The sequence below is a fragment of the Idiotropiscis lumnitzeri genome, chromosome 9 (assembly GCF_059441095.1).
Source record: "Idiotropiscis lumnitzeri isolate Australia: NSW breed Sydney's pygmy pipehorse chromosome 9, RoL_Ilum_1.0, whole genome shotgun sequence".
Lineage (NCBI taxonomy): Eukaryota > Metazoa > Chordata > Actinopteri > Syngnathiformes > Syngnathidae > Idiotropiscis > Idiotropiscis lumnitzeri.
Genome location: NC_142399.1, coordinates 9,332,948 through 9,359,208, shown reverse-complemented (window position 1 = coordinate 9,359,208; position 26,261 = coordinate 9,332,948). Strand labels below are relative to the sequence as shown.

At 40.1% G+C, this 26,261-nt stretch overlaps 2 protein-coding genes across 10 annotated transcripts in view; both read right to left on the bottom strand.

Annotated features, from left to right (window-relative positions):
* Positions 1-2,180, bottom strand: part of adam12b (ADAM metallopeptidase domain 12b) — a 56,130-nt gene extending 53,950 nt beyond the window's left edge. For both annotated transcript variants that reach the window (XM_088304979.1, XM_088304980.1), the window contains exon 1: positions 1,679-2,180. In XM_088304979.1, the coding sequence (XP_088161105.1) occupies positions 1,679-1,790 (112 nt within the window). In that variant the 5' untranslated portion in view covers positions 1,791-2,180. The remainder of the gene's footprint in view (positions 1-1,678) is intronic.
* A 1,903-nt stretch (positions 2,181-4,083) lies between these two features.
* LOC148330146 (uncharacterized) lies at positions 4,084-25,269 on the bottom strand. 8 transcript variants are annotated; one of them, XM_088304945.1, is made up of 13 exons: positions 24,985-25,269; positions 24,764-24,910; positions 19,502-19,639; positions 16,915-16,996; positions 16,634-16,742; positions 15,041-15,194; positions 14,038-14,166; positions 13,016-13,816; positions 11,201-11,331; positions 10,038-10,188; positions 8,989-9,052; positions 7,921-8,020; positions 4,084-5,552 (listed from the first exon to the last, which is right to left on the bottom strand). In XM_088304945.1, exons 8-13 carry the CDS (start codon positions 13,473-13,475, stop codon positions 5,523-5,525), a joined length of 936 nt encoding a protein of 311 aa, XP_088161071.1. In that variant the 5' UTR covers positions 13,476-13,816; positions 14,038-14,166; positions 15,041-15,194; positions 16,634-16,742; positions 16,915-16,996; positions 19,502-19,639; positions 24,764-24,910; positions 24,985-25,269; the 3' UTR covers positions 4,084-5,522. The 8 variants fall into 8 exon arrangements, with proteins under 8 accessions (XP_088161071.1, XP_088161076.1, XP_088161073.1 ...); XM_088304950.1 differs by having other exon boundaries at positions 13,016-13,573; XM_088304947.1 differs by having other exon boundaries at positions 15,041-15,191.
* Between the last annotated feature and the right edge of the window lie 992 nt (positions 25,270-26,261).

Genomic DNA, 26,261 nt, shown 5'->3' with positions numbered 1-26,261 from the left:
TAGGTCTCTCGACCCCAATGAGGACAAGCGCTATACAAAATTGGAAGGATGCGTGTTTTCAGAGCTAAGTCAAGTTGTCAACTCGGTCCAGGTTAGGTGTCCCGATGCGATGCACGCTCTGATGTTTTCTTGACTGCATTTCTGGCGTCGCGCCATGTTTGGGCTTCTGAACTACTAAACTGCGCTCGGCCTGGATTTGGGCACGAATCAGTCAGTGCGTGGCAGCAGCCCAACGTTGGCTCTCGTTGCAAATCTGACTCGCTCGTCTGGCAACTACATGGACACAGACCACTAAGTTCCTGCCTCGGCTTGTAAACACACTTTTTTAGGTTTATCCATATTGTCATATTAGGTCAAATAGTTAGTGCTATTATCTACTCCCCCCCACATCTCATTAGTACCTAATGTTGTGGCTTAGGTGGAAATTGGAAGAACGCCATGACAAACAATCCACAGAGGCGGCGGAGTCGATACCCCGCTGATATCAAAGAGATGCCTCGTGCTGCCCTACTTCACACTATTTTTACTGCTCGCTGCATTCACACTTGGATCAACTCCTCCTGTGAGTGAAAGTTTTAACGGCTCCGCTGAGATGATGATGATGATGTGAGCGCTAAACCTCTGAATAGCATTCTTCACAATGTTGGGATGCAAAATAAATGCGATTATATTATTCAAAATCCATGATATATATATATATATATATATATATATGCACAAGGGTCACCGAAAAGCAGCCAAGATATTAGAAACATGTGTACACCACTGCAGACAACAACCACAGCAATAAAACAAAAAATATACAGTGGTGTCTTGAGCTGAAACTTGAGATACAAGCACGTGCCGGCAATGAAGTCAACTCTACTCGCAATAGCAGTATTTTGGCAAATAGTGAAATATTCAATAAAACAGTACTCATGGTCATATATTCTTTATCCTCGTGGGGAGTTGAGCTATCCATAACTTTCAGACGTTAATGAATCCGGTTGTCAGACTGCCCCCTGGTGGTCAAGGAGGCGGCATAATGGCCATTCAATTAATGCGAAGTACGACAAAAATTGTATTAATTTTATATATTTTTTTATACTTTAAAAGGGCGATATTATAAAATACTGCATTCCTCTCTAAAATATATTACATTATATTTTGTCGTTTTTTTGAGAGGCTGAAACAGATGAATAGCATTTCAATTCATTTAATTGGGGAAATATGATTAAAACTAGCACATTAGCTCAAGGTACCAAAGTATGTTATGAAACAAAAGTGAAAAGCCTACCATCGTTTGAGTAAATGTATATTTTTGCATTAAGCTCTTGCATTAGATGTCAATAACTCAGCCATTCCCAATAATTATTCAATTTCATTGCTTTGGACCAATACATATTTACTTGTTACTTCCAATTCGATTCCTAGAGAAAATGGGACGAGTTCAACATGATTTCAAATTATTGTACATAATTCTGTGTCGTTTTTGTTTGGTGATTTGCCATAAAATTTGACAAATCGCACTTTCAAATAAAACAATATGCATAAAAATATCCCTGCAGCTCTACATTACCATTTTCAACAGTACATCGATTACTGATGGGGGAAAAAACTCCATAAAACAAAGAATCAATAAATGGAAGCATAAATGTGAATGAAGGGCTGTGACAGATATGCTGCTGCTTTCACTTACCCTCCAGAGTGTTGTAAATCGTAGTGTCCCCCTTAGCGAGAGCCGAGGTCAGGCACCAGATGACGGCCAAGACGAGAAAGCCAGAGTTCTTCCTCCGCCGCCAGATTCTCATGGTGCAAAACGGTCGGAAACTCTCCACTTGTGACTTATAGCCGGCACAAAAGCGGGACTGGGGGAACCTTTTCACGTCCAAACTTGTTGAACCAGCCAGACTTCCAAATGCGGAGCTGTCACCGAGAAGCGGAGACAAAAGTTTGTCTGACTCCACCGAGCGAATGACACACTCGAGTCTGCTGGTGGGGAAACATGTGTTAGCTTCGGCTTTCCGTGTGGGAGTGTTGCTGGAGCGCTGAGGACATGACAGCTGGAAAAGGCAGCGAACAGAGAATGATGGCGAAGATGTCGTTGAGCAGAGGAATGAAGCGGATGACTCGGGTCGCCGCCAGCCCTCAAACAGCAAGCGGACAACCACGAAGTGCCATGTGCGCTGAGGAGCCCGCACGGTCCTAGTGCCGATCGTTTCCCTCCCACATTGCAAACGACTTTTTTTTTAAACTGAAAAAAAAAAACGATCAAAAGAAATGCAAATAAAAATGAAATAATTCGACATTAAATTATTAAAACGAGTTAAATATACAGTTGAAAAACTGCATTCACGAATTATAATGCCCAAACTTTGCTTGATGCTATTAACAACAATTGAAAAGTAAACATTAAGTTCAATTATGTGCACATTTAGAATATAAAGATACAAATGTGAAAGTAGAATATAAAATGTCCAACAAAAACGAAGAGCTAACATTAGTGCATTAAAATTAAGTACGATCAAAAATCATATACATTTTAATGTAATATTACAATTAAAAATACAAGATTCAGCGAGGAATACAATTAAAATACAAATAAATGAAATTGCATTCACATTTAGACAAAGATAATGAAAATAAAGACAACTCTTGGGAGGTGTAGATAAGCGGCTATCTCTCTCCACACACACATGCATAAACACACATATATAATAATCATAAGCAATATTCATACATTAAAAATGTAAATGTAAAATGAGTAGCAAATATCTACCAATACAGCATTGAATAAATACCAAAACAAAGGTTCTTATTAAACGCGAGTTGTTGGTGTGTTTGACAAGAAGGGGAATGTATTAAGCAGATTTTGTCACGGTCTGTCAGCCAATCACACTCTGGCATCACAGCCAATCACGATTTGTCAGCCACACCCCTCAGTTTAAGGCTTTGTTGATGACCACAAAATCAGCGATATCACGTTTTGTTGATCCTGCGGCCCAACCTTTTGCTTGCGACCACGAGTTCTGATTTGGCGCGCTTGTTTGCCTGTCCCCGTGGCTCTCTGGGATTCTGCTACAAAGACAAAGAAGTGTGAGGTGCCCATCCTGCTTTAACCAATTTCGTATGAGCTTCGCTTCCCTTCCCTTCTGTAAGATAATGTTTTTCCACGCCTGGTTTATAGGCTGAACTCTGGAATGACACAGATGTGTACACAAGTGCCTATTAGCTTGCACAGTCCGTAAATCCTCGTTGTATTGCTTGGTCTGACTTCAAATGAGTTTTGCACGACTGTGGTCTTGGCATGTGGTAAATAGAGTTGACTTTATTGGGGTTGGGAGTGGGACGGAGGGTGGCAACGGGGGCGCGGAGGCACCAGTGTGCTCCAGCATTGGAGAGGCCAGATGTAGAGATGATAACGTGCGGGCGATAACGAGCAAGCACTTTGCAATCAGCCTCTTGGCGTGATTGTAATGGTCCGCATGCAATGAGCCCCCTTATCCAGCACTTGGCGCCGTTCGAGTCAGCTGGGCGAGCCAGTCAAGAGGCCTCAGTAGACAGCATCCACATGATGTCGATGATGATGTGGAGGAGGAGGAGGATGCGCCATGCCGCAACCCAGCGGGCCTTCTCCTCGGGTACGACGGCGTGTCAGTTTGTGCTCATTATCTGGAAGCAAGCGACGTGGCATCGTTGCCTCCTCGCTGCCATAACAGCTGCCATGTCAGAACAAGGCGAGCGGACGTTACAGTCGCGCACTCGGGTTTGTAATCAATCGCAAGTCTGGGACAACATGGAGACCAGTGGCTCGTTATGACACACTGTCAACTGGTCCGATTTGAAAGGGGATGAGACATTCTCATTGTGCAACGTCTAGTATGGTGGAATACACACACACACACAAAAAAAAAAATATATATATATATCACACCAAATCCACTTTCCCCGTTGAAATGTATTGAAATGCCATTAATTTGGGGGCTGCAGTGTGGGGGCGCCTGGTCGACTACCTACATACACACATACTCTGTTTTTACCATTCACTCTCTCATATACTCTATTTGAGTATGAGTTGCTTAAACTTGTCAGATTTTCCATCACAAGCTCAGTTGAGCTATACCGCCTATTCTTTATCGTCCACTCAAAAGCTGTGCTGGTCTCAAATAAAAAGCAACTTACGCTGCCGTCTATGGGAATCTCTTAGTAATTACAGTGGTTTACAAACCAGAATTTCAGAGACAAGATGGGTGAGACCCTCTGATATACATCTGTTTTTTTAAAGAAAACACTTGGACGGATGGTTGCCAACGGAACCGGTTCCCTTTTTATTTATTGACGTGACTGCTGACAGGATGAATTCCAAAGAGTTTAAGGCAATATCAGCTGCTCCTATCCAGCCAAATGCATCACAATTGCTCTGGACTGCGCCTTACAGTAGAGATGGACAATAATCCGAAGCACATTATGGACAGGAAAGTAGTCACAGGCAAAAACCAAATCTGCCACATCTTATTGTATACTTTTCTGTTCGTGTAATAATTCGACTGTGTTGAGGCTGCGGAACGTGTCAATGTTATTCCTCCCCAGGCTGCGATTAAATGTCAATCATCTTCTCGTGCTAAAAAGGTGGTCTCCTCTCTCCTGTTACAATGTCACCTTCTGCTATGCCACTGGGTGACAAAAGGCCCCTTTCAGCAAGCGCTGCCGGTCTCCTGAGTTCGATTAGCTCGGAATTCCAGTGTTCCGGATGGGAGGTTCCACAGGGGAGGCCTCGGGTTAAGGCAAACGCCAAGCGTTGCATTCTATGAACATTTGCTTTAGCCAATGATATCGTCAAGGTGCTTTTTGCTGAGGGAGCTCAGTTTCCAGGGAAAGTCAATATTTGGCCTCACAATGTCCTTGGAATATTTTGTACAGCACTAAAAATCACAATGAATGCAATTCAAATCACATGGAGTTTACAATTTAATTTTGCAGTGGAATTTCTGTTTTCTCATAATATTCCATTTAAGATATGATTTGATTTATATGTAATATCAAATTAATATATGCATGTATGTTGGAAGGACAGCCTGTATTAGAGAAAAATAAAATTCTTCCGATTACTACATAAGCATTGAGCTAAAGCATTGGTTTGTCACTGAGCAATAAAATATATTTTTCACGCGCAGGAGTTTTTGTATTTTTTAGGGGAAAACAGAAAAACCGGGAATTAAAAAAATGTGAAGTTTACCTGCTCTCTGTAGGATTGTGTCAAAAAATTAGGGTGTAATAAAAAGTCAAAAAAAAAAAAAAGAAGAATAGAAAAACTTTTGGAGATACATGCTTATTGTTGGACAGTAATTATAAATAATTCTATTTTTGTCGAATTTCCGTGTCTCGACTATGGTATGCCTATTTCTTTTTCTTATTTTTGCATACATTCAACATGAATTGACAAACCAACTAAAGTGTTACTCGATGAGACGCAATGACATCATTAATACTGAATGTATGAAAGAAATAAGAATCTTAAGTAGTTGCCATTCCGTGCAGCGCCTTCATCTTTGCAGGATGTGGTCCAGAAGTTTCTGCCAGAGAAGAAAAGCAACATTACTGATACATTTCCTCCCCTCTAAAAAAACAATATCATCACTGAAGACCATCATAATCTCCTTTGAGGAGCACCTTGGCCTCGTTGCAGCAAAATTGCTTTTTCACTCTATCTGTGTGTGTGCGTGAGGAACAGGTAGCGGCAATCACTTTACTTTGCTATCTGACTGTTCCACCGGACAGCTGCCAGCTCATTTTTAAAACATCCCCTCCTAAGGCCCCCAAAGAGTAAACCCAACTTTCTCAACCATGTGCCAATCTCGCTGTAGTTCACGCCAGGTAATACGTTTATTTGAGAGCTGGCAAGTGCAGCTCACAGACACGGGAAAACACAAAACATGTCCACTGGCGCTGACGGTTTCACAGTTGAATGCAGCGGGGAAAAAAATGAATATACTCCCAGAAGAGTATAAAAATAAGTTTACCACTGATAATATTGAGACAGAAAAACAAGGAAAGGCTTGTTTTACCTTTCACCACAAAGAATATGAAAAGTTATCATGATCAAAATTTAACTAACTTTAGAGTCATTATAAATACTAATTCTATGCAGTTTGGATAACAAATTAATGGCTGTAACAACAGAAACATAAAAATAATTCAGATATTTATAAAAACGATAAAAGTGATAATAAATGATTGTTGTCCCACATGCACACATAAAAATATATTTTAACAACCCCATGAAATGCGTGCCCCCTGAAAGCAGCGATATAAATCCAAGTTAGAGCTGACAGCGCTCAACATATTTATGAGGCCATCCGGTGTGATACAGTGCTTTATTGACGACTCTTTCAATTTCAGACAGCTCTTGACATCCCGAATTTGTGTGTACGCAACATTACATTTGGATAAGACTAATAATGATATTTTAGCATGAAAAATATATTACTGATGTACGGTATTAACGATTATATAAATATAAAATAGAATCATACAGAAAATTACCCAAAACCTTTCTTTACAAGAATATGTTCTAAGCAGTCCCACTTGTTGAAAAACGAGACGCTTAATATCGCGTATGTTAAGCAGTAAAATCCACCAGGAAGGCCCTTTTGCCACTTCCTGTCGACTCAAAATGACATCACAGTGGCTCAGAAATTAGGTAATGACCAATTATGGCTCAGCTTCGGAAAACAAGTGAGCCGTGATTGGTCGTTACCTGAGCCCCGAGCAAACTGTGATGTCATTGCCAGTGACAAAATGGCCGCCCCCTTGAGATAGCTAAAAATGGCTGGATTTTGCTGCTTAACTCGTATTCCACAAATGCAAAATTAATCAAAATGAAGAGAATGTATTGGGGAGTAGTTGACTCCCCCTTTAACTATAAATGATAATGGTAGACTATCATTAGAGATGATATATATTAAATGTATTCTGACCGGAATGGTTAAAGATCATAAACAGTTGATTTTACGACACTTAGGATGGAAAGGAATCATTGCAAGAGACGACTCGAGTTTAGCAGTCAAACAGCGCCCTCTGCTGCAAGATAATAAATTATGTGGTGCCCAAAACGCTCCTTTCTTTATACTTACAGTTCGATTCAATACATGGCTATTGTTTAATAAAATGTTGTGTTTTAAGGATATATATTATTCTGACTAGGAAACAAAGGACAGTGCATTTGAATGGTGTGTGACTAAACCTTGAGACCAATAATAAACTTTTTTACAACTATAAATTAGTCTAGGGCTTTTTGTAATTAGCAAGATTAAAAAAATGATTAAGACTGTTTTCATAATCATTTGCTTTCATTGTATTTAATTACATGGTGGCTGTGGGGTCCATTTTGACTCACTTTACAAGTGTTTGCAATTAGAGTTCAACTTTAAATAAATATTAAAGTCACACAACAAAATGAATTGAATACACAAACAATAAAAAATATATACTAAGAGCTATTTTAAAATAAATAAAAAATACAGTTTAATGATGATTTTTGAAGATACTTAAACATCACAGCTATATAATACATTGAATTAAAATTAAAAAATCAATAAATATTTCTAATTAAATTAGTAGAAATAATATTACTCCGCTTTAAAAAAATCTAAACTAATTACCAATAAAAAAAAACATATAATGTAAATAAACATCAAATCTGTCTGTAAGAAATTACCTCAAGCAACAAGAATACCATTCCCCTTTGCACACAGCGCACACACACACACACGCGCGCACACACCCGCACGCACACACACGCTGTCCATTTTAATGACCCAATGAAATACACTGGGGCGTCCTTGGGGCCCTTGAAAGGTGCGTCATAAACAAAAGTTATTATCACTTAATCTAATTATTATTAAATAGAATTCCCATCTAAGGGTCTTTAAAATTGTTCACCTTCTTAAAGAGGTCTGCTCGCAGTCTATTGGCTCGTGACACTGCTCTCTTCTCCTCCTCCTGCTTTTTCCTTTCCACCTCTGGCAGCTTGTTGTACATCCTGCACGCACACACACGATTAGGGAATACTGCTATGCTACACGGAGAGTTATCTGGCAAACAGGTCTTATGCACAAGACTCCCTTTTCATTCCTTTACGTGCCGGCGGCGGCGTGTTAGCAGATCCCGGCAGTCAGATAGTGTCACCTTTGAGAAAGTTACAATGGCTCTGCGGCATTTGATTGGAGGGGAGTGGTGCGTGTGTGTGTGTGTGTGTGAGAGAGTTTGTGTGTTTGGCAGGATTGAGTCTGGGGCCAAGTTTCAGATAAGCAACATAAAAAGGAGCAGATAAGGCACATGGAGAGCTGTTCATATCTCCAGTGAAGATGTCCAGACATCTAACATTGTGTGTGTGTTAGCAAGCGTGTGCATGTGTGAGCAGCATAATGTGGATAATATGCACAACGTGACCAATATTAACTTAAATAATACTGCGGGGATATCTTATAAGTTGAATGGCCTTGATTTTGTACAATTCATATGTTTTAAACATTAATTTATTCTTATTGAACTTGTGTTTGCTTGACCAATCCAAGAGTAATTGAATTGAAAAGGTTTGTAGTGGCCACAACTGCCACAAGATGGCAGCAAAACACCACTTTCCAATTAGAAAGAACTATGGTCCTTGAATTTATTTTTGTAGTCAGTCCTCTAAAGTTACACTAAACCTTGACAGAGTTTGAACAGAGTGAGATGTTACGTGCGACGTCAGTGTATAGTCAAAACAATTCTTCTTGTTTATTTAAACAATTCTTTCAATACATTAATCAATTGATTATTTTGTTGATTAATCAATGAAATGGATGGAAAAAAACAAAGATAATCAGTCTACTTACATGGAGCACTGCAGAAATTGGAGAATCAAAAAAAACTTCAAAATAAGTATAAATAAATTGGAGGGTGACCATTTTTAAGGGCGGAAGTAAGTGACATCATCATGTGGCGTCTGCTTTTCGGAATAGAACTCACCTACGGGATCGCTGCTGCATTTCTCTGCCCGATATTGACCTCTCTCTTGGCTTGAAAAGGTGATCTAGGACACCACACATGCACACACACTAATGAATAGAGTGCTGAATTGTGAATTGGAAATTTTGTTGCAAAAAAAAGTGCAAAAAAAGAAAAAAAAACTTTTTTTTTCAGAATTCTGAACTTTTTCAATATATAATAAATCATGAAAAATGTTTATATAAGTTGTATTTTTTATTTTATATAGATTTATATATTTCTATACAAAAATACACATTTATTATAATATTAAAGACACTGAAGTGTGAACAAAATGAAATATAAATCTTACAAAAAAACAAAAGTAAGGCTAGTTTTGGAAAAGACAAAACAACAAAAATAAAAAACAAAAAACAAAAAACCAACTGGAATAATGTGGTTGCACAAGTGAGCACACCCTCTTATCATTAGGTATTAAATATAAATATAAAATATCAATATAATAAAAATAAAACCAGTCTTCAAACTCATGTTAAATGGTGCCGAATTGCTATTTAAATATACACAAAGTTCAGCTGTTCTAGTACGATTTTACTGACATTTTATTTGTGTATTATTAAACACTGCCATTATCCATCTATCTATCTGTCTGTCAATAGTCAACAAATGGTTACATATCCCTAAAACTCAGGTATTGGTTCTCATTAGGTTTAACTAATAAAGTGTCCACTTAGTCCACATGATTGGCCCATGCTTGAATAGAGCTGCAATGCTCAATAACTGCCAGCAGAGGGCAGAATTGGACAAATGCCAGTTGAGGGAGCCCCATCCTCATATAACAAACTACCACTATAAGTCTCCAAACTCATTGAGGTTTGACGTCGAAATGAACCCGTCCACATATTTAACCGTAATAAATTCCCCTCTAGTGGGTCCTAACTGCTTTCTTATAGAGGTTTCATAAGACGTCCAAACCCCTTAAAGTGTGTTATCAGTGTGTAACAAGTGTAAAAAATGTGTGATAAAGGGAGAAACGAACGTTGGCCTGGACGTCCCGGGTCAGCACTCACCGCTTAGCGGATCCGGCGTGGTGCACCTCCTCCGACGCACTCCTCCGTCTTGAACCGGGCTGACGCTCCTCCTCCTCCTCTTTTGCTCCATCCTTCTCACTCGACCCTGAGATCGGCTGATGAAGTCTGGCCTGAAGAGCTCCAGGGCCTCCTGGGACGGGGGAAGCAGGGGGGGAGGGCATGGGGGGAGGAGAAGATCCTGAGTGAGCCTCTCGCTTATTGGTGGGAAGAAGTTCAGCAGCTCTTTGACACTAATCCTGCAGGAAGATTGAGTAAAAAAAAAAAAAGAAGAATCTAGGCTGGGTTCAAGCTGCTCGGAACATAATCTATTCCTTAACCTTGATAAATCCTCGCCCTGGCCTTGTAATGGGGAGGAAGTGTTAACGTTCTCCTCTGCTTTAGCAGGGATGAGAGCATTGGGAGGGAATCGCAATCTTTAAGGAAACTCCCTGGACTCACACAGAAGCACATCCAAAGATGACGAAAGAGGGGAAATGATTAGAACATTTGAAATAAAGAGGAATTCAGATATTACAGGTGCTGTGATGAATTGACAACGAATTGATTAATGGAATGAATTGATGATTATTTTGATAAGCGATTATTTGAGAGACTTTGTTTCATTTTCAATTTCAGCATCTCAATTGTATTTGTATGGCTTCACTTGGTTTAGAGCGGTGCTTCTCAATTATTTTTCGTAACACCCCCCCACTAGCAAGAAATAATTAATGTATGGGTCTTGTCATCTTGAAGAGTTATATTTAATGTCTCCATTTACAAAAAAAAAAAAAAAAAGATAGAAAAAAAAATCTCCTCATATTTGTTTGGGCAAATTTGAAAATACAGACGGCCGATCTTGTAGGGTAAATACTACAAACTTAGCAATTTTTCCGTAATGCCAGACATTGACAAAACCTCAACAATTGTAAATATTTATTTTTGGATTGTTATAATGAAGGCAAAATGCGTCAAAAATATTTTTTTTTTGGGGGGTTTTTACTTGCGCATGTGCAAGTAAATACCCTGTGGCATTATGGGAAAAAAAGCCTGAGTACATTCGAACGTACTTTCAAATACGTTGGAACATTTTCAAATATCCTCAAATGTATGTGACTGTAATACTGTAATATTAAATTTTTTTCCAACAAAGCAAAAGTTCCTACTTTGAGACTGAGGCACTTGGTTGCGGCTTCCGGAGTGTTTGTCTTCAAATAGAAATGACAATAATCCATCTCGCCACCTTTTGATGACTTTGCAGGACGTACTTGCGCTTCTTCTGTCCTGTCTTGAGTTGCTGAGTGAAAAGAAAAAAACGATTCCATTTGGTGAATGAGATTATTGAAATACGGTAAGATGATCACAATAAATATTTCCACCATGCTCTCGAGTTCAATTGGCGCGTTCTGATGAGTATAAACAAGAAGAAGAAGACACCTGGAAATGACCACCAGCAACGGCCCATAAAGTGAAAAAGAGCCGTCGGCAACATGAGTGCGGCCGATGAATAATGCAGAAGATGACATTGCATCTCTCCTGCTTCTGTAATCTCCGTTCGTCCTGCTTTTATGGAACATCTCCACTGAATTCACATCCAGGACCGAGACGCCAAAGGGGGCCGACGTTGTTTTCTGAGTGGTTTTTCAGCTGTGACATCCACACAAAGTCCTGCTGCAAAAAAACGTGGCGCGATGCATTTGGAAGTGTCAACGGAGGAGAAGTGTGGCTATAAATAATGACACAGATGATGGCTTGGTGCCATGCACTGTCACAGGCGGTCGTGGACATCTCATGTCCTCACAGCCTCGCTTCTCACAAGAATATCTTGACATTTTTTTGACATAAAAAAAAACCCTGTGACGTGAGTGATGATATAGCGTATATATTTATTTATTTATTTTTTTACCATTTCAGCTTTCATTATTTTTTTGCAGTGTAGCTAAAATTGGACAGCGAGATGCACTTTTGGGTCCGGTATGAGTTGCCGCTCCCCCATTACATAAAAATCGGAGCCCCTTCATTTACAACTGTGGTTCTGTGGTGCATTTGTGCCATCGGGTTAGCGAGCATTCTTCCTTTTGGACTGTTCGCTGGCAAGACTGCTTTAGAGCGCCTCGCTGTCTGCTGTGAGTGTCTGCAAGATGGGAAGACGGAAGAGTGGGGAGACAGTCGGCTTTTGGACTGGTGCTTGTGGCAGCTTTAGAGTGCCTCATTTTTAGGGGTGAGTGCATACACATCACCAAGAGAAGGAAGTCAAAATTTTCAAAAGTCCAACGTTACAGCCAACGTAGTGATAGAGGCTTCGCACTGGCGTGGCGGCTTTTGAGCGCCTCGTTGTCACCTGTGAGGGTGCACATGTCATGCAGAGACAGACGGATGAGCGCGGGGCTTTATCTGGAAGTTGGTGAATGTGAAGCAGGATGCATGCGGTGTATATTTAAAAGAAAGAGAGAGTGCGGCTGAGAGACAGATGAGAGGAAGAAATCAAAATGTGAAAGGCAGAGTGGGAGCAAACGGGGACGAATTTCCAGAAACGATTCTGGCCATTTCCAAACCTTCAAACCCTACGACACGTTGGAAATGCAATCTTTTCCACAACGGTTGTTGTATTAGGCACATATCCATACATCTCGACTGGATTACCGTCAGGCACTTTATTTTGGAGTCAGCCAGTCCTCCCTCAAGCGCCTTTTAACTGGAGCTCGAAAGACGGATCACATAACTCCTCTCTGTCCATTTTTAAAACGCTCTTTGAAGACAGATTTTTATTCTTCAGCTTTCGGCTTCACATGAGACTCACGCTGTTCTGCTGTTCTTCTGGCATGTATTGTATATGCGTTTTAATTTGTCTTCTAAATTTCCCGCTAATTTATATGACACTATATGGAAAGCGCTTTGTTACAGCTCCAGCTGTTGTGAAATGCGCCAAATAAATCAAGTTGTATTGTAAACCCCCTTTAAGTGTTGGATGTGAAACTCACATGCCGATGTTCTACGCTGACCCCAACTCTTGCCAACATCGTGCTGCTCGCCTCCCAACACAGCCGCCCCGGGCCCTCCGGAACCTTCGTTCATGGAGGGTGCGCACAGCCGAACAAAGATGGTGGACTTATAGCGAACGTTTTCCTCCGCTCCTCTCCTGTTCGGCGCCGCCAGGGAGGCTGAAAATAACTTGTTCAGAAACACAACGGCGCTGGTGCACCTTGGCAGCACCTCTCGGCGAACGCAGGTCCGGAAGGAGGGCGGCGAAGACGTCGGAAGGATTGAGCCATCGATCACGACGCACAGTCCGCTATCCCCGTCCGCTATCTGAATCGTCCTATTGTCTGCACCGCTCAGCGCCAATCCATCAGCTGCTGAGTGGGCTTGTCTGCCCTCATTAGGCCTCATGATTGCAGAATCCCATTGGCACACATCCTGTCGGCCGGTGCAGACTCTCATGGCCTGAGTGATTCCAGCTCTGGAAGAATCTCTAGTGTACTGGACTGCCGTGGATCAGCAGCAGAGACCCTCAGGAACTTCTGATTTGGAATAATATCCTATAAAAGGTAACGGACATAAATCAGTTTTAGTTTTCCTCCCACATTCTCAAGACATGTGTGGTCGGTTTATTGGTCGCTCTAAATTGTCCCTAGGTGTGATTGTGAGCGTGGATGGTCGTTGGTCGACGTGTGCCCTGCGATTGGCTGACGAGTAGTTCGGGGTGTACGTGCCCGAAGACAGCTGGGATAGGCTCCCGCATGCCCACGACTCTTTGTCAGTAGAAGCGGCTTGGATAATGGCTGGATGGAAGAGAGCAGAGTAAGCTGGAATCATGTGACCAGTCGCTAAGTGGCGCCAAATCTTAGTATTTTTGGCCAACTCTGGACGTAATAGACGTAGAAAGATACTGTACAAGGGGGCTTTTTGAGGGGACTTCACTATTTTCTTCAATGTTGAAACCAGGGTCTGATGTTTCTGGGTATGTAAAATCAAGATTCCATGAAAAAAAGGGTGTTCTCACCCTTTGAAGCTAAGTTTTTGACGTAATCGTCTAGTCATCAGGAATTGTTGCTGTAGCCATATTGCTCAGGGACCATTTCCGGTTCTTTTCTATCTTTGCCATCGCTGGCGCCCTTCTGTGGTTGTGCGCCTTCAAAACGAAATAAAAAGACAGAAAAAGGAAAAATTAAAGCACACTGTAAAAGATGATTGAAACACACGTGATATCATTTAAGAGGCACCGTCATCATCCACTACACTTGCTTGTTGATTTCCCCCCCGTTGCCGTGGCGACACGGTTTGAAATAAATATGTGTACTAATATGACAGCTGCAAGAAAATAAGAACACACTCGACTCTTCCTCCAGCTGTGAGAAGTCAAACCTTCCACCGCACATTTGATTTATTTCGGTACGAGCTGCTTTTGACAACTTACTCGTGCCTCACTTTTTCTTCTGCGCTTGAAGGATGTCTCATATTCTTCCTCTTTGAACATAAAACGTATTTTTTTTTATGTTGAACTAATACCTGCTGGCTCTCCAAAGCTCAAAGAAACTTAAAGGGGAAACAATCCGATTTTTGTTCCGTTAATACAGGCGTGGGCAAACTACGGCCCGGGGGCCACATGCGGCCCGTTAAACGGTTTAATCCGGCCCGCCAAACTTGAAAAAAAAAGAAGAATAAACCATGTTAATGTTTTAATGTTCATTTTCATTAAATTTTTTTTTTCTTTACCAAAACACTCCACCCATCTGCTCCTGGTCTGGCCCCTCTGTCAAATTTTAGAACCCATTGTGGCCCACCAATCAAAAAGTTTGCCCACCCTTGCGTTAATACTTTATCAGCAGTGGCAGTGCTGTATCCAGAATTAATCATTGACATAATTCGGTACACTATACAATGATGAGCTAAATTAGTATATATGGAACACATTGAAATTTACTCAATTCAGTCTATTTGCATTATTATTATTATTTTTTTTTTACTACTGTACAGTACAGTGGTACGTCTTAAAGGTACAGTACCTTTTGCAGAAGTATAGTCGAGTAAACAGCCTACAGTAACTTTCCAGGTCATGTGACCTTGCAGGTAAATGATGTGGGGAGATGTTTACTTCACTGACGTGAGCTGTCGATAGGCTTCCAGCCTTAGAAAGCCAACTCGTTTCTTTGTTTCCTGCTGGGAGTACACAACATGAGAGAACGCGGCGGGCCTCCAGAGTGAAAACAATCTCACTCACCAGTTCATCACATGTGAAAATACAAAATAGCACTTCATTATCACATTCTCCACTTCATACTTTTATCGCAACCCGCAGCTATGATCCATCCTTCCTTCTGGCAAGCAGACTTGATGCAAGATCAGCTCGACTGGCAACACGCGTTGACGCTTCGGCATGTGCTTCCTTTCCCTGCACATTCCTGATAAGTGCCAAACACTGGACAATGGCCCACGGGAGTGTTAAGGCCAATTGTAGAAGGGATGCATAGGATGGAGCTTTTCTCTGGGTTTTATTTACCAGAATTGTTGTCATTTCATCGGATGTAGAACTCAAGATTTTATTGTTATGAAAAGATTTTTTACAAAAAAAAATTCACAAATAAAAACAGATTAAAGTAAAAACGATTCAGAGCGCACCAAAGCAAATTAAAACAATTCACAATTTAAAATACAGTTTCAATACAAAAACAGATTTAATTTAAAACACAACTCAATTGCAATTAACCAAAAATAATTATTCTTTTAAATAACAGAATGACTGAGTAAAATACCAAATCTGATTTCAGTATTTTTATTGATAATATCTGAATTACAATATAATCTAAATAATCCCAATTATAACCAAGTCAATCTATGATACAATATATAATATATCACCGGAAAAAATAAGTTCATGCAAATTAATTTACAATAACAGAAAGTGAAAAGTGCTAAAATACCCAAAAAAATATCTGGAAATAAATGTAAAATATTATAAACAAACAATTACAGTAAAAATAGAAATAAATTCAAAATAGCAAAATGACAATAAAAATAAAATTCAAAGTAATAAAATGACCCAAAAATAAAACATGATGACAATAAAATAAACAATTTAAGACGATGATGACGATTACTCACACTGAATATTTATTTTTTTTTTCTATAGGACGAATCTCCTGAAATAAATTTTTTATAGCACGATTAATCATGCTTTAAAAAAAGATTACAACCAAAAGAAAAAACAAAACAAATATAAACAATCAATCCCGTGCGTATTCAGGGTTAGACTTTTGCAAATTCACCAATTATTTGGAGAGCCTATTCTCCATTATTCACTGAAAACTCACCTGTTGGTTGTTTTCATGCTCAGGCCAGATTTCTTTTTGCAAGGAACTATGTTTGAGTTAGACGAGGAGCTTCATTTAGTCAGGCCCGAACCTTGTCGATAAATTGAAAGCACTTCAATGCCGTGGCATAGACAGGCGAATAAAACCTTTCCGTCCACGCTTCAATTCCTTGTGGAATTTTCCTATTTGAGCCAATGTGGGTTTACTGAGCTATATTTTGCACGCTCTATTCAATATTAAACATCGACTGACAACACCTTAAACGCATATTCTGTGTAGCCATCTTACCTTTTTCAAGTTTCTTGTGAAACTCTCCTTCATTGGACAGTGTTAAATCCGAGGATCCTCAGTTGAGATAACGGAATGAATGATATCGGTCATCCGATCTCTGCTGAAACTGAAAAATAAAAAACAAAAACTCTCTTCGTGGGTAGAGAGAAATGTGAACTGTTTAGACATGCCCTAATCGACGCGCCACAGCGAATCTTAAATCCTTGACCCAAATTTTAGGTCGAGGAGTTAAGACCTGCCGAAAGGCAACAGCAGCAGCAACAGCAATAAAGGCTCACCTAGCACAACGGGTGAGCGACTCTCAGGTTGCTGGCCTGGCGAATGAGCTTCCTGTTGCATGCTTGAATATTAATGAGTTACCTAGAAAATATACAATAGCACAGCAATGAAATATTTAAACAGACTGTTAAGAATAAAACCATTTTCACTCAATTTTTTGCTTTAATTCAAAGCACATTGTGCTGCTCCGCATGGTGCGCATGCCTTGGCCACCTGGGGGCGATATAATACAGCCTCAGAGACACCCACAAAGAAAAGGTTCATAACCGACTTAGTAAGCTGCACTCCTAGTCGTCGTTGTCTGTTAGATCAAGGTTTGGAAAATGTCCAAAAATGTTTTGTGGACTTCTAATGGTCTGCAAAGATGATTATTGTTTTGTTAATTATGTTTTTGACTAATTTGGTTAATTTGTAAAATATCAAACCTTGCTAGATTTCAGCATGTTCAGTTGATTTTGCACAGGTGACCTGATGTCCTATTTATTTGGGACGATTTTCTACGCAAATTAAGAAAAAAAACTTCATGACATCACACACTATGCAAGGACAGTTTTATCCCCCACAGTGGAAATCGATACCATCATTGAAGAATCTTACTTGTAGTCTTAATTAGCCTACGTGTCTAAACGTGACTTTGTCTCACCGAGCCTTTTACCGGAGCCGTGTTGCGTTGCTGGACTGCCACAACACTCGACAAACCATCTGTGGATGGATTGATGATCTCGGGCCAACAAATAATGAACGTCAGCGGCGGGAAGAAAAGTGGAATGGACACAATGTTGTGGCTTGCATTCCCTCTGGCAAAATATTGATTAGGGCCAGTGTGTCAAGCCACCACTGGAACGATCATTAGCACAATAGATACAGTTAGTGTCAAGTTACACTGCATTGTGCTGCTACGGACCCCAAACCCCTCCCCTCCCGATAAATGTTACCACTTCAGTTTCAAGATGCCAGTTCTGCCTACAACACAAATCAGTAGAGTGCAAGGATCAAAAAAATTATACGCAAAGTTATTGATTTAATTTGCACTTTCATCTGTCACAGTCACGCATTCATTATTTTATTAATGTTGTCATGGCGACGCTTGTCCTCATATCTGGGTCGTTAATGCAGAGTGGTGGACGCTCTGACGGTGTTGTAGGTGAGGGACCGTAAGGCGCCCACACGTACACACGCACACACACACACGAAGCATATGTGTTTAACTTTTAATGCTATCATGATAATAAAAATAAATAGGTAATCAATATTGTAGCAATAAAAAAAAACATTAAAGTGAAATACTGAATAAACATTATCAAAGACATTAATTAAAGTAATACAAACAATGATTTAAAAAAAATAATAATAATCAAACCAATACAAAAATATACAAGGTGTATTAGGTTTCGTGTGACTTTAGACAAACAAAAAAATGAGCTACAAACATGCAAGATTATCTATGTTCTTGTGACTTAAATGTCTCTCCGGTTCATATACTGTCAAATGTGACTGGATTTTATGAAAGGTTCTGGGTACACTACAACCAAAATCAATAGATAGATAAAAGGACAGACTGGCTGGCAGTGCTAGCTAGCTAGCCTGCTAGCCAGACAGATGGACAGATAGAAAGATGGATAGATGGATAACAGCCAAGATGGATCAGAGTTTATCAAGATTGTTCGGGGTGAGTTCATTGGGGAGCAGGCGACTTAGCGAGTGAGCAAATGATAATCTGCGTGACATGACGAAGACGCCTTGAGGACCACCGTGGCCCCGTTTGTGAGATAAATGATTACATCGCCGAGCGGGCCGCTGCACGATACTGATGGAGCGAGAGCCGGAGTGATAGCAAGACTCAGCGAGCCTGACACTTCAATGCCCCCCGTTGTGATCAATGACCTGTTGGTGGCAGCTCTGTCTTAACTGTAAGCGAAGCTTTGATTGAGCACCTGTTTGTTATGCATTTGCTGACCTCTCTGATTTCTTCCCGCTCGATGGCATTTTCATATGAAACCAATTAGTGGGGCAGCACGGACTTAAATAGGATACATGGTAGGTAAATTGAAGTACGGTGAACCCCCATTGATCACGGGGGATGCGTGCTGCACCCTTGTACAAAAAGCAAAAAGCCACGATGAAGAAAGATCATTATTTTCCATCCATTATCTGAACCGCTCCCTCACGAGGAAATTGCAAGCATAAAAAAGTGTTGAAATTCAATTGGGGTGGCGTGTGACGTCGGTGGATCTGCCGGCTCTATTTTCATGAGCGGCAAAAAATTTGAGAGAGAGGCAGGGCTGCGCCGCTGTGGGTGGGGTCACAGCCGACTTAGTAGGGTCTTCAGTGAATTGAATATGCATGATTTTAGAATCTAGATGCAAGGATTTGTAGAAAACACTCAAACAAATGCAGACGCCACACAGGACGGCCGGGACCAAGATTCAAATCTCCAAATTGTGGGGCAGACGTGCTAACCACTAGTCCAAAGGATTTCCACTCTTTCTGCAGAGCTTCAGATGCTTTTTTTTTTTTTTTTACAATCAAAACACATGCTAACTAATGCTGATCCGCACAGTCGTTCGTATTAAAAGTGTGGCCAACCGTGACAGTTCTCTGGCTCGGCCGATGAGACGGGCGAGGAAGCGGCGCTCCTGGCGGCCAGTTGAATGCGGCGAAAATCTGCAGCACACATAGGGGAGCGGCGGCCAACGTTGGCGAACGCCGGGCCTGGCCAGCCACCTGATATCAATTAGAGACAGGCGGATTAAGCAAACTCTGATTGAAAAAAATAAAAAATGACTGGACATAGAAAAAGAGATACATGCATGTTGTGTAGTATGCGTAAGCGTATTTCCTGCTCCAGTCGTTTTATAGTCGAGAAGGATTTGGAGACTGTGAAGGACTCGGAGGGGATTTTGCTGCTGCACTGGCTTCCGTTAAATATGAGTCTTTACTAGTCAAGTCATGGGACACAACATTAGGTACACTTGCACTTCTGTCACGTCATTGCACGAAACCTTTTCGAAAATTTTGATAAAGGGAAGAATTATTTGGAACAGCTCTGCAGTGTAGTTCTAAACCAAACGGAAAATAAGGCTCAGAGATACAAATTCTATACAGAAAATGAAGTTGTGCATTTTAGAGATTATTTATTTATATTTGTCAAATTTTCAAGATAAAAATATTATATTTGTGTGTTTAAATGTGTGATTTCATGAGAATGAAATTTTATATTTTTGTGAATTTTTAAAATATATTTTTGAAAATAATTAATAGTTCATGAGAATTAATTTAATATTTTGGAATTTTTTTTTTTAGGATTTTAAGATTTTTGTGACCGACTTTATTCTCGTAAGATTTCAACTGGAAAACAAACTTTAATGTAAAAAAAAGTGTGACTTATTTTTCCTCCCATTTTCTTTTTGCATTTTATTTACTAAAAATTAATAGTTAAATCTAGTTCCCTATTTTTGGTAACTTTTGTATATTAATAATTTTTTTTATTGAATTAAGCAATTGAATGGGCTCCAATACAAGAGCTATATATAGAGAAAAAAAACTTCCAAGCAAAAATCACGCATCAAGCATTAAGCAATTGGCCTCCGTTTCCGTACGTGAGTTGGGTCACTGTCATTTATTATGGCTACTTAAACTACCATACTCCGATTGGGTGCAACATAATTCACTTGGGTTGAATAAACTTAATTTATTCTGCGTCATACAGTTTATTTATAAAGTTTCAGACTATGAAAACTAACCCGGGTAAAATACATAGACTCAGTATGAAATTTTCTGTTTAAAAATAAATAAATAAATAATGGCGACTTTGGATTGACAGACATTGCTCCACAACTGCAACCGCAACGTGCTGAGAGCCGTTTCAAGTTACCTCATTTACAGTCGCAACAATTTCATATTGGCAGTAAACAACTCTCACAACATGATGCAGGTGTACGCATCGTTTTACTCACATCAAAACCGCCGCACTCATTTCATCTCAAGGTTACTTTCCCCAACCAACGCGGCTGACTGAGCGTGCATACGGAATGACGGAGGCCGTGTCAGATGTGGTCTACGTCTCATTTGTTGTGGAATTAGAGGCGCCAAGGCAGCGTATAGACAATGTGCCTCCTTCCGCCACTCGTGTGGGCCAAATGATTATTTACTGGTTTCTGTTACACGCGGCTCCATTGAATCCATCCTTGCGCCGGGCCCGGGCGGGAAAAGCCGACGTCCTCCATCAAGCCATTTATGCGGGCGAGCATGACAGTCATGCTCCCCGTTGTCATCTCCGAAATGGATGCAATTACAAGTTAGAGCAGATCTTGTCTGTTCAAGGAAGTTGGATAGTTTCAAAACTATGAATGACCTACTTTCAAATTGCTCCTGTTGACATATTCAGGTGTGAATTATCATTGATAAAATGAGTTTTAATGCCAATAATCTGTTCCACCACCATTTTTGTTACTTTTTTAATCAAGTAACAATTATTATTATAACAATTATTTATTTATTAATTTTTTTAGTTCAATTGGGATGGCGTGTGACGTATCTCGTCCATTCTCCTTGTGAGTGTTTTCATTTTGTATTTGTGTGTTTGACTGTTTGTCCTGTTCAATTAAAAGACTTCTGACCTTAATTTTTCTTAACTCAGATTTTGGCCTGCAACACACACACGCACATAAATACCAAGTCCCTGGCGCAATGATAGATGCAAAGCACTGCTTTTGTCTAAATGAAGCTCCACAACTAATTTCAACATACTGTCTTGGCAACAAGCTGCTACAAGATGGTCACAAAGTACTACTTCTGTCTAAATGAAGCTCCTCGACTCACTTCAACAAAGTTCATCGGCATCAAGATAGCGACAAACCACTGCTTTGGGCTTAACGAAGCTCCTCGACTCGTTCCAACACAGTTCCCGGACACCAAATCAGATGCAAAGCGCTACTTTTTTCTAAATGATATTGCTCTACTCACGGAAAGCCAAGGAAATCACTGGACATGTCGAAATGAAACTGCTAAACTCACAACAACATCATTAGTTCTTAGCACCAGGTTTGCAAGTTAGCAGCAAACCATTCCTTTGGGGATAATGAGGCTTCTCAACTCAGACCAACATATTTCCTTGGCAACAAGATGGTAGCAAAGCACTATTTTTGTTGAAATAAGACTCCTAAGCACACTACTAAACTGTTCCTTGGCACCATGATGGAACAATATGGTGGCAAAGCACTGCTTTTGTCTAGAACAGCTGTGGGAAAACTACGGCCCTGGGGCCACATCCGGTCCATTCAACGTTATAATGCTGCCCGCCGAGAAAAAAAAATTTAATGAATAAACCTTGTTAATGTTTTATTTTCTAAATACTGTGATTTTTCTAAGACATACATTGTTGGAATGCTTTTGTTCACTTTCATTTAAAATTAAATGCATTTTTCTTCTCTGAGGTGAGGTAACCAAAACACTCCATCCATCTGCTCCTGGTCCGGCCCCTCCGTCAAATTTTAGAACCCATTGTCTGTTTGCCCACCCCTGGTCTAGAATGATGAGGGAAGGAGGGGGAGGGGCCGGAACAGGTGATTTTCAATTCCATTCATTTCAATAGGGAAATTTCGCTATACAGTGAAACATAGGCTATGTTGAACTGAGCGGAGGAACTTCATTAAATCAGGCCAAGGCTTTGGAAATAGTAGCTATAAGCAAATATGAAAACTTTTTTGGGTGGGTGTCAATTTTTGTATCCATTGGTTGGTGTGCTAGAAAGCTTCAGACTGTTTTGGCCGCGATATTTAGTGATGAAATTATTTAAGATGCAAATACAAATCCCCACTCAGCCATTCATCATTGGACACTTTCCGCTCAGAGGCCTGCAGTCAATGTGTGTGTGTTTGGATAGATTTGTTTGTGTGCGTGTGTGTGAAGTCAAGCTGACAGAGACAGACGGCTACAAGCACAATCGGCGCCGTTTGTCATCCAAAGCGTTTAGTCTTTGTTTTTGTCCCTCTGCTGACACTCGCCATATGTTTGTCACATGACATGGCGGCAAAAAAAGATGGCGCGTATTTGTTGTCACGCCGCCAGCAGGTCGCGTCCGCCGCGTCGATGGATTGCCTGTCACGCTTTGTTACGCCGCCCGTCGTTCATCGGCCTCTCACGGGTCATACGGCAAGTCGCCGCGACGCTTAACAAGACTCCTTCCCCTGCTCCCGTGCGAGCTCAATAAAATATACGTTGAATAATTCAGCAAGGTTATTAGTGTTCGATGAATGCTTGCTTGCCCGCGAGCCTTAAATGAGTTTCAAGAGTTTCTGTTTAAAAGCTTTACATTATTGATTGGAGTACACAAGCGAAAAAAAATGGATGGGGCGTATTAGCGCCGGCGCTTTATGTTTTATTCAGTCAAAAACAAGAGGGCGGCGAACCTGGAAGACGTGATTAAAAGTGTTTTTTGGGTGTTGTTATTTCTTCATTCTATTCGCAATCAGGCGTTTCATGTTAAACAAAACATAAATGTGTTTAAAATGTCATCATGGTGGAGGAACTTCAGCACATTTGTGGTGACCTGTGGACATAGCAGGCTTTCTCTCAGAATAACAGCCTCAGCATGATTTGACAACATGCTTCAATTACACGAGAGATTCAGTACCTGCTGTTGAGCTCATTTGGAAAATTTTGCTAACCAAAACAGAAGCAGTTAACATTTACGGAATATTACGTGTTATGAGTCTAATTCATTCCATGAGCGCGCATGTCAAAGCATTCATATCTCAAATCATTTTCCCCATTGAAATGAATGGAAATGCCATTAATGCGTTAAAACCTACCTCCCCCCAAACAACAAGAGCAACAATTTTTTTTTCGATCCCCCCCAAAAAAATCACTCTATGGTTTTGTACTTTATATAAAAAAAAGATTTCTTTTGCATCATTTCAATGGACATTTTGATGTTCTTTTTGTTGCGCGCAGTAGAATAGGCAAACGTAATACAGATACATGCAATCGAAACTAGTCCGTAAGCCTCAGAAATGAGTCATTCTTCCCAGAAGATAAAGAATACATCTACGTGTATTGTTTTGACGTGTTTCACCACCATTTCCTCCCAAGTTTTATAATTATAGAACCAAAGCGGGTGAATTTGTCACTCAATATATCACAAAGCTTTTAGAAGAGGCTAATTCTTGCTTTCTGCTTTTTTAATTCTTACTTTTCCGCCAGCATTTCTCGTTTAAATTAGTTTCCCCCCCCCCCCCCCTTGTTGCTGATTGATTAAACATTCATCCCACGACATGCAGGTCATGCGGCATGGCTGATGAAGTTACTGATTGCGCCCTACATAAAAATCCCCCCCACCCGCACTACACGCTGAAATCCAGCAGCAGGTCATTTTGTTCTTATTATCCTCCAGATGAGCCTTCTCCAACATTATCTCGCACGTGTGTGCGTGGTGAGTAATCGGCTATATTTGATGGAGTCCAGCAAAGTAGGCGAGCCTCTTTATGAGGTGATAATGAGCAGAGATGTCCTCGTGCATGCAAATGGTTGACTTTGTGCCACCCGTGTAGCCCCGTTTTTAATCTTTAAAATCCACATCCCGCTACTCAATTTGTCACATTTTCGCCGAGCTGGCGGAGCGCAACTGGAGTGGAACATCTTACAATTGGAATTTGATCACAATGTGATGGATGAAGTCACACGAGACCTCAGTAAAAGGGGGAGTTTGCAGTTTGCTCGCAGAAATTTGAATGTGGTTAATTTCACTAATGACTTATTTGTAATGGGGTTTTAATATAAAACGCAATGTTATCGGTTTAAAGTTTAAGTTTTGTTGATTCACAATCGAAAAGGGTCTGATAAACTTACCTGTTGAGCAGAAATGTAAACTGATGACTGGTCTCGGTCTCAAGACCACATGAAGAAAGTCTTGGTCTTCCCTCGGTCCAGGACTGGCCAGACTTGGGATCCTCCATTGGGACTGGTCAAGACCAGCACTGATCTGCTTTTCTTCAACTTCATCGGTGTGATCATAAAGAGAAGCACTTGATTAAAAAAAACCAAACGCATTCAAATCACGTGTTACTCACCCTGTTAGCTATGTGGATCAATCAGCTTCCTCCAGCCACTCGGGTCTTGTCCTGTGCCTCATTGTTCTGTCATTTTGTTTGTACTGCATTCCAGAAAAGTGGGAAATCAGTTGCTACCACGAAGCGTTTCAGGCGAATGTAAGGAACAAGGACATTTGAAGACAATAATGGCTTTTTGTTTTGGTCCTCTGGCAAACCTGCGTTCATAATTTGCTTTATTTATGTAAATATAGGAATAGCTCATCTTTGAAGCATTTCATACATTTCACTGAATAATTTCATTCAGCGGCATTTCTTCACACAGTCAGTATAAATTACTTTGTGTTGCGAGAAGTGACCTTGAATAACTAAATGAATGTAATAATAAATAAAGATAAATATACATATATTGTGATAATCTTGTAAATCACATTGGTCAACATTACTTTTTTTTTTTAAATCAGAGATTCAAGTAAATTTTTCTACATGATTTTTTTGTGTTGATTAAATATCTCCCTTTTTTTTTCTCAAGCATGGAAGGTTTTCATTATGACAATCATTGAATAACAATAATATAATACATAATATAGTAATATATTTAATATTTATGAATTTAAGGTTAGGTTCGACGAAGAAGCGTTCATGGGTCAAATAAAAAAAAAGAAATAATCTAAAAAATCTGATGTGCTAGAAAAATAAGTGAAGACATGTTTTAAATCGCCGTAAAAAATATAAAGCCATACACAATACAAAGCCATCTCTGATTAAAATTTGCTGTTGATCAGTTTTATATTTTGCCTTTTACAGTCTGTGTGAGGGTAGATATTTTTTTTCTATTTTTTTTTTCCAACCCTGCAATTTTGAGTGGCGTTCCAGTACACCTTTCACGGTTGGAGATTGGAAAACTCTGACTTCCCACTTCCCCAGAATGCATCTGTATTTGTTCCCTGCTTTTAGAGTCAAATCATTGTTACTGTCAGTTGTCACTTCTATGAATCACAAATCTTGTGTTGAGTCTATTGTTAATTAAGTTTTTTTTTTTTTAAATAACTGCTTCTTGAGACACCTGCGGTCTGTGCCTCCGTGCTTTCCTGCACTTGGGTCTTACACATTTGCCACCATGGCACAAATTCCGAAAACACAAACTATCTAATTATGACCCAGACATACTAACCAGCGTTAGAAAATTTATTTGAGGGCAGGAGTCACTGTGATTTCATTTTTGAATTCATTAACATGATCAGCACCGTCACATCAGATTCACATGAATTATTAATAACATAGATTGGTATTTCAGA

Bases quoted from the DNA above. Each gene is read 5' to 3' on its own strand.
- LOC148330146 (XM_088304945.1), bottom strand. From the start codon at position 13,475: ATGAGAGTCTGCACCGGCCGACAGGATGTGTGCCAATGGGATTCTGCA. The intron at 10,189-11,200 runs GTAGGAACTTTT...CCCCCGTCCCAG, and splicing joins CCAAGTGCCTCAGTCTCAAA to GAGGCCCTGGAGCTCTTCAG. The intron at 8,021-8,988 runs GTGAGTTCTATT...GTGTGCGTGCAG, and splicing joins ATGCAGCAGCGATCCCGTAG to GATGTACAACAAGCTGCCAG.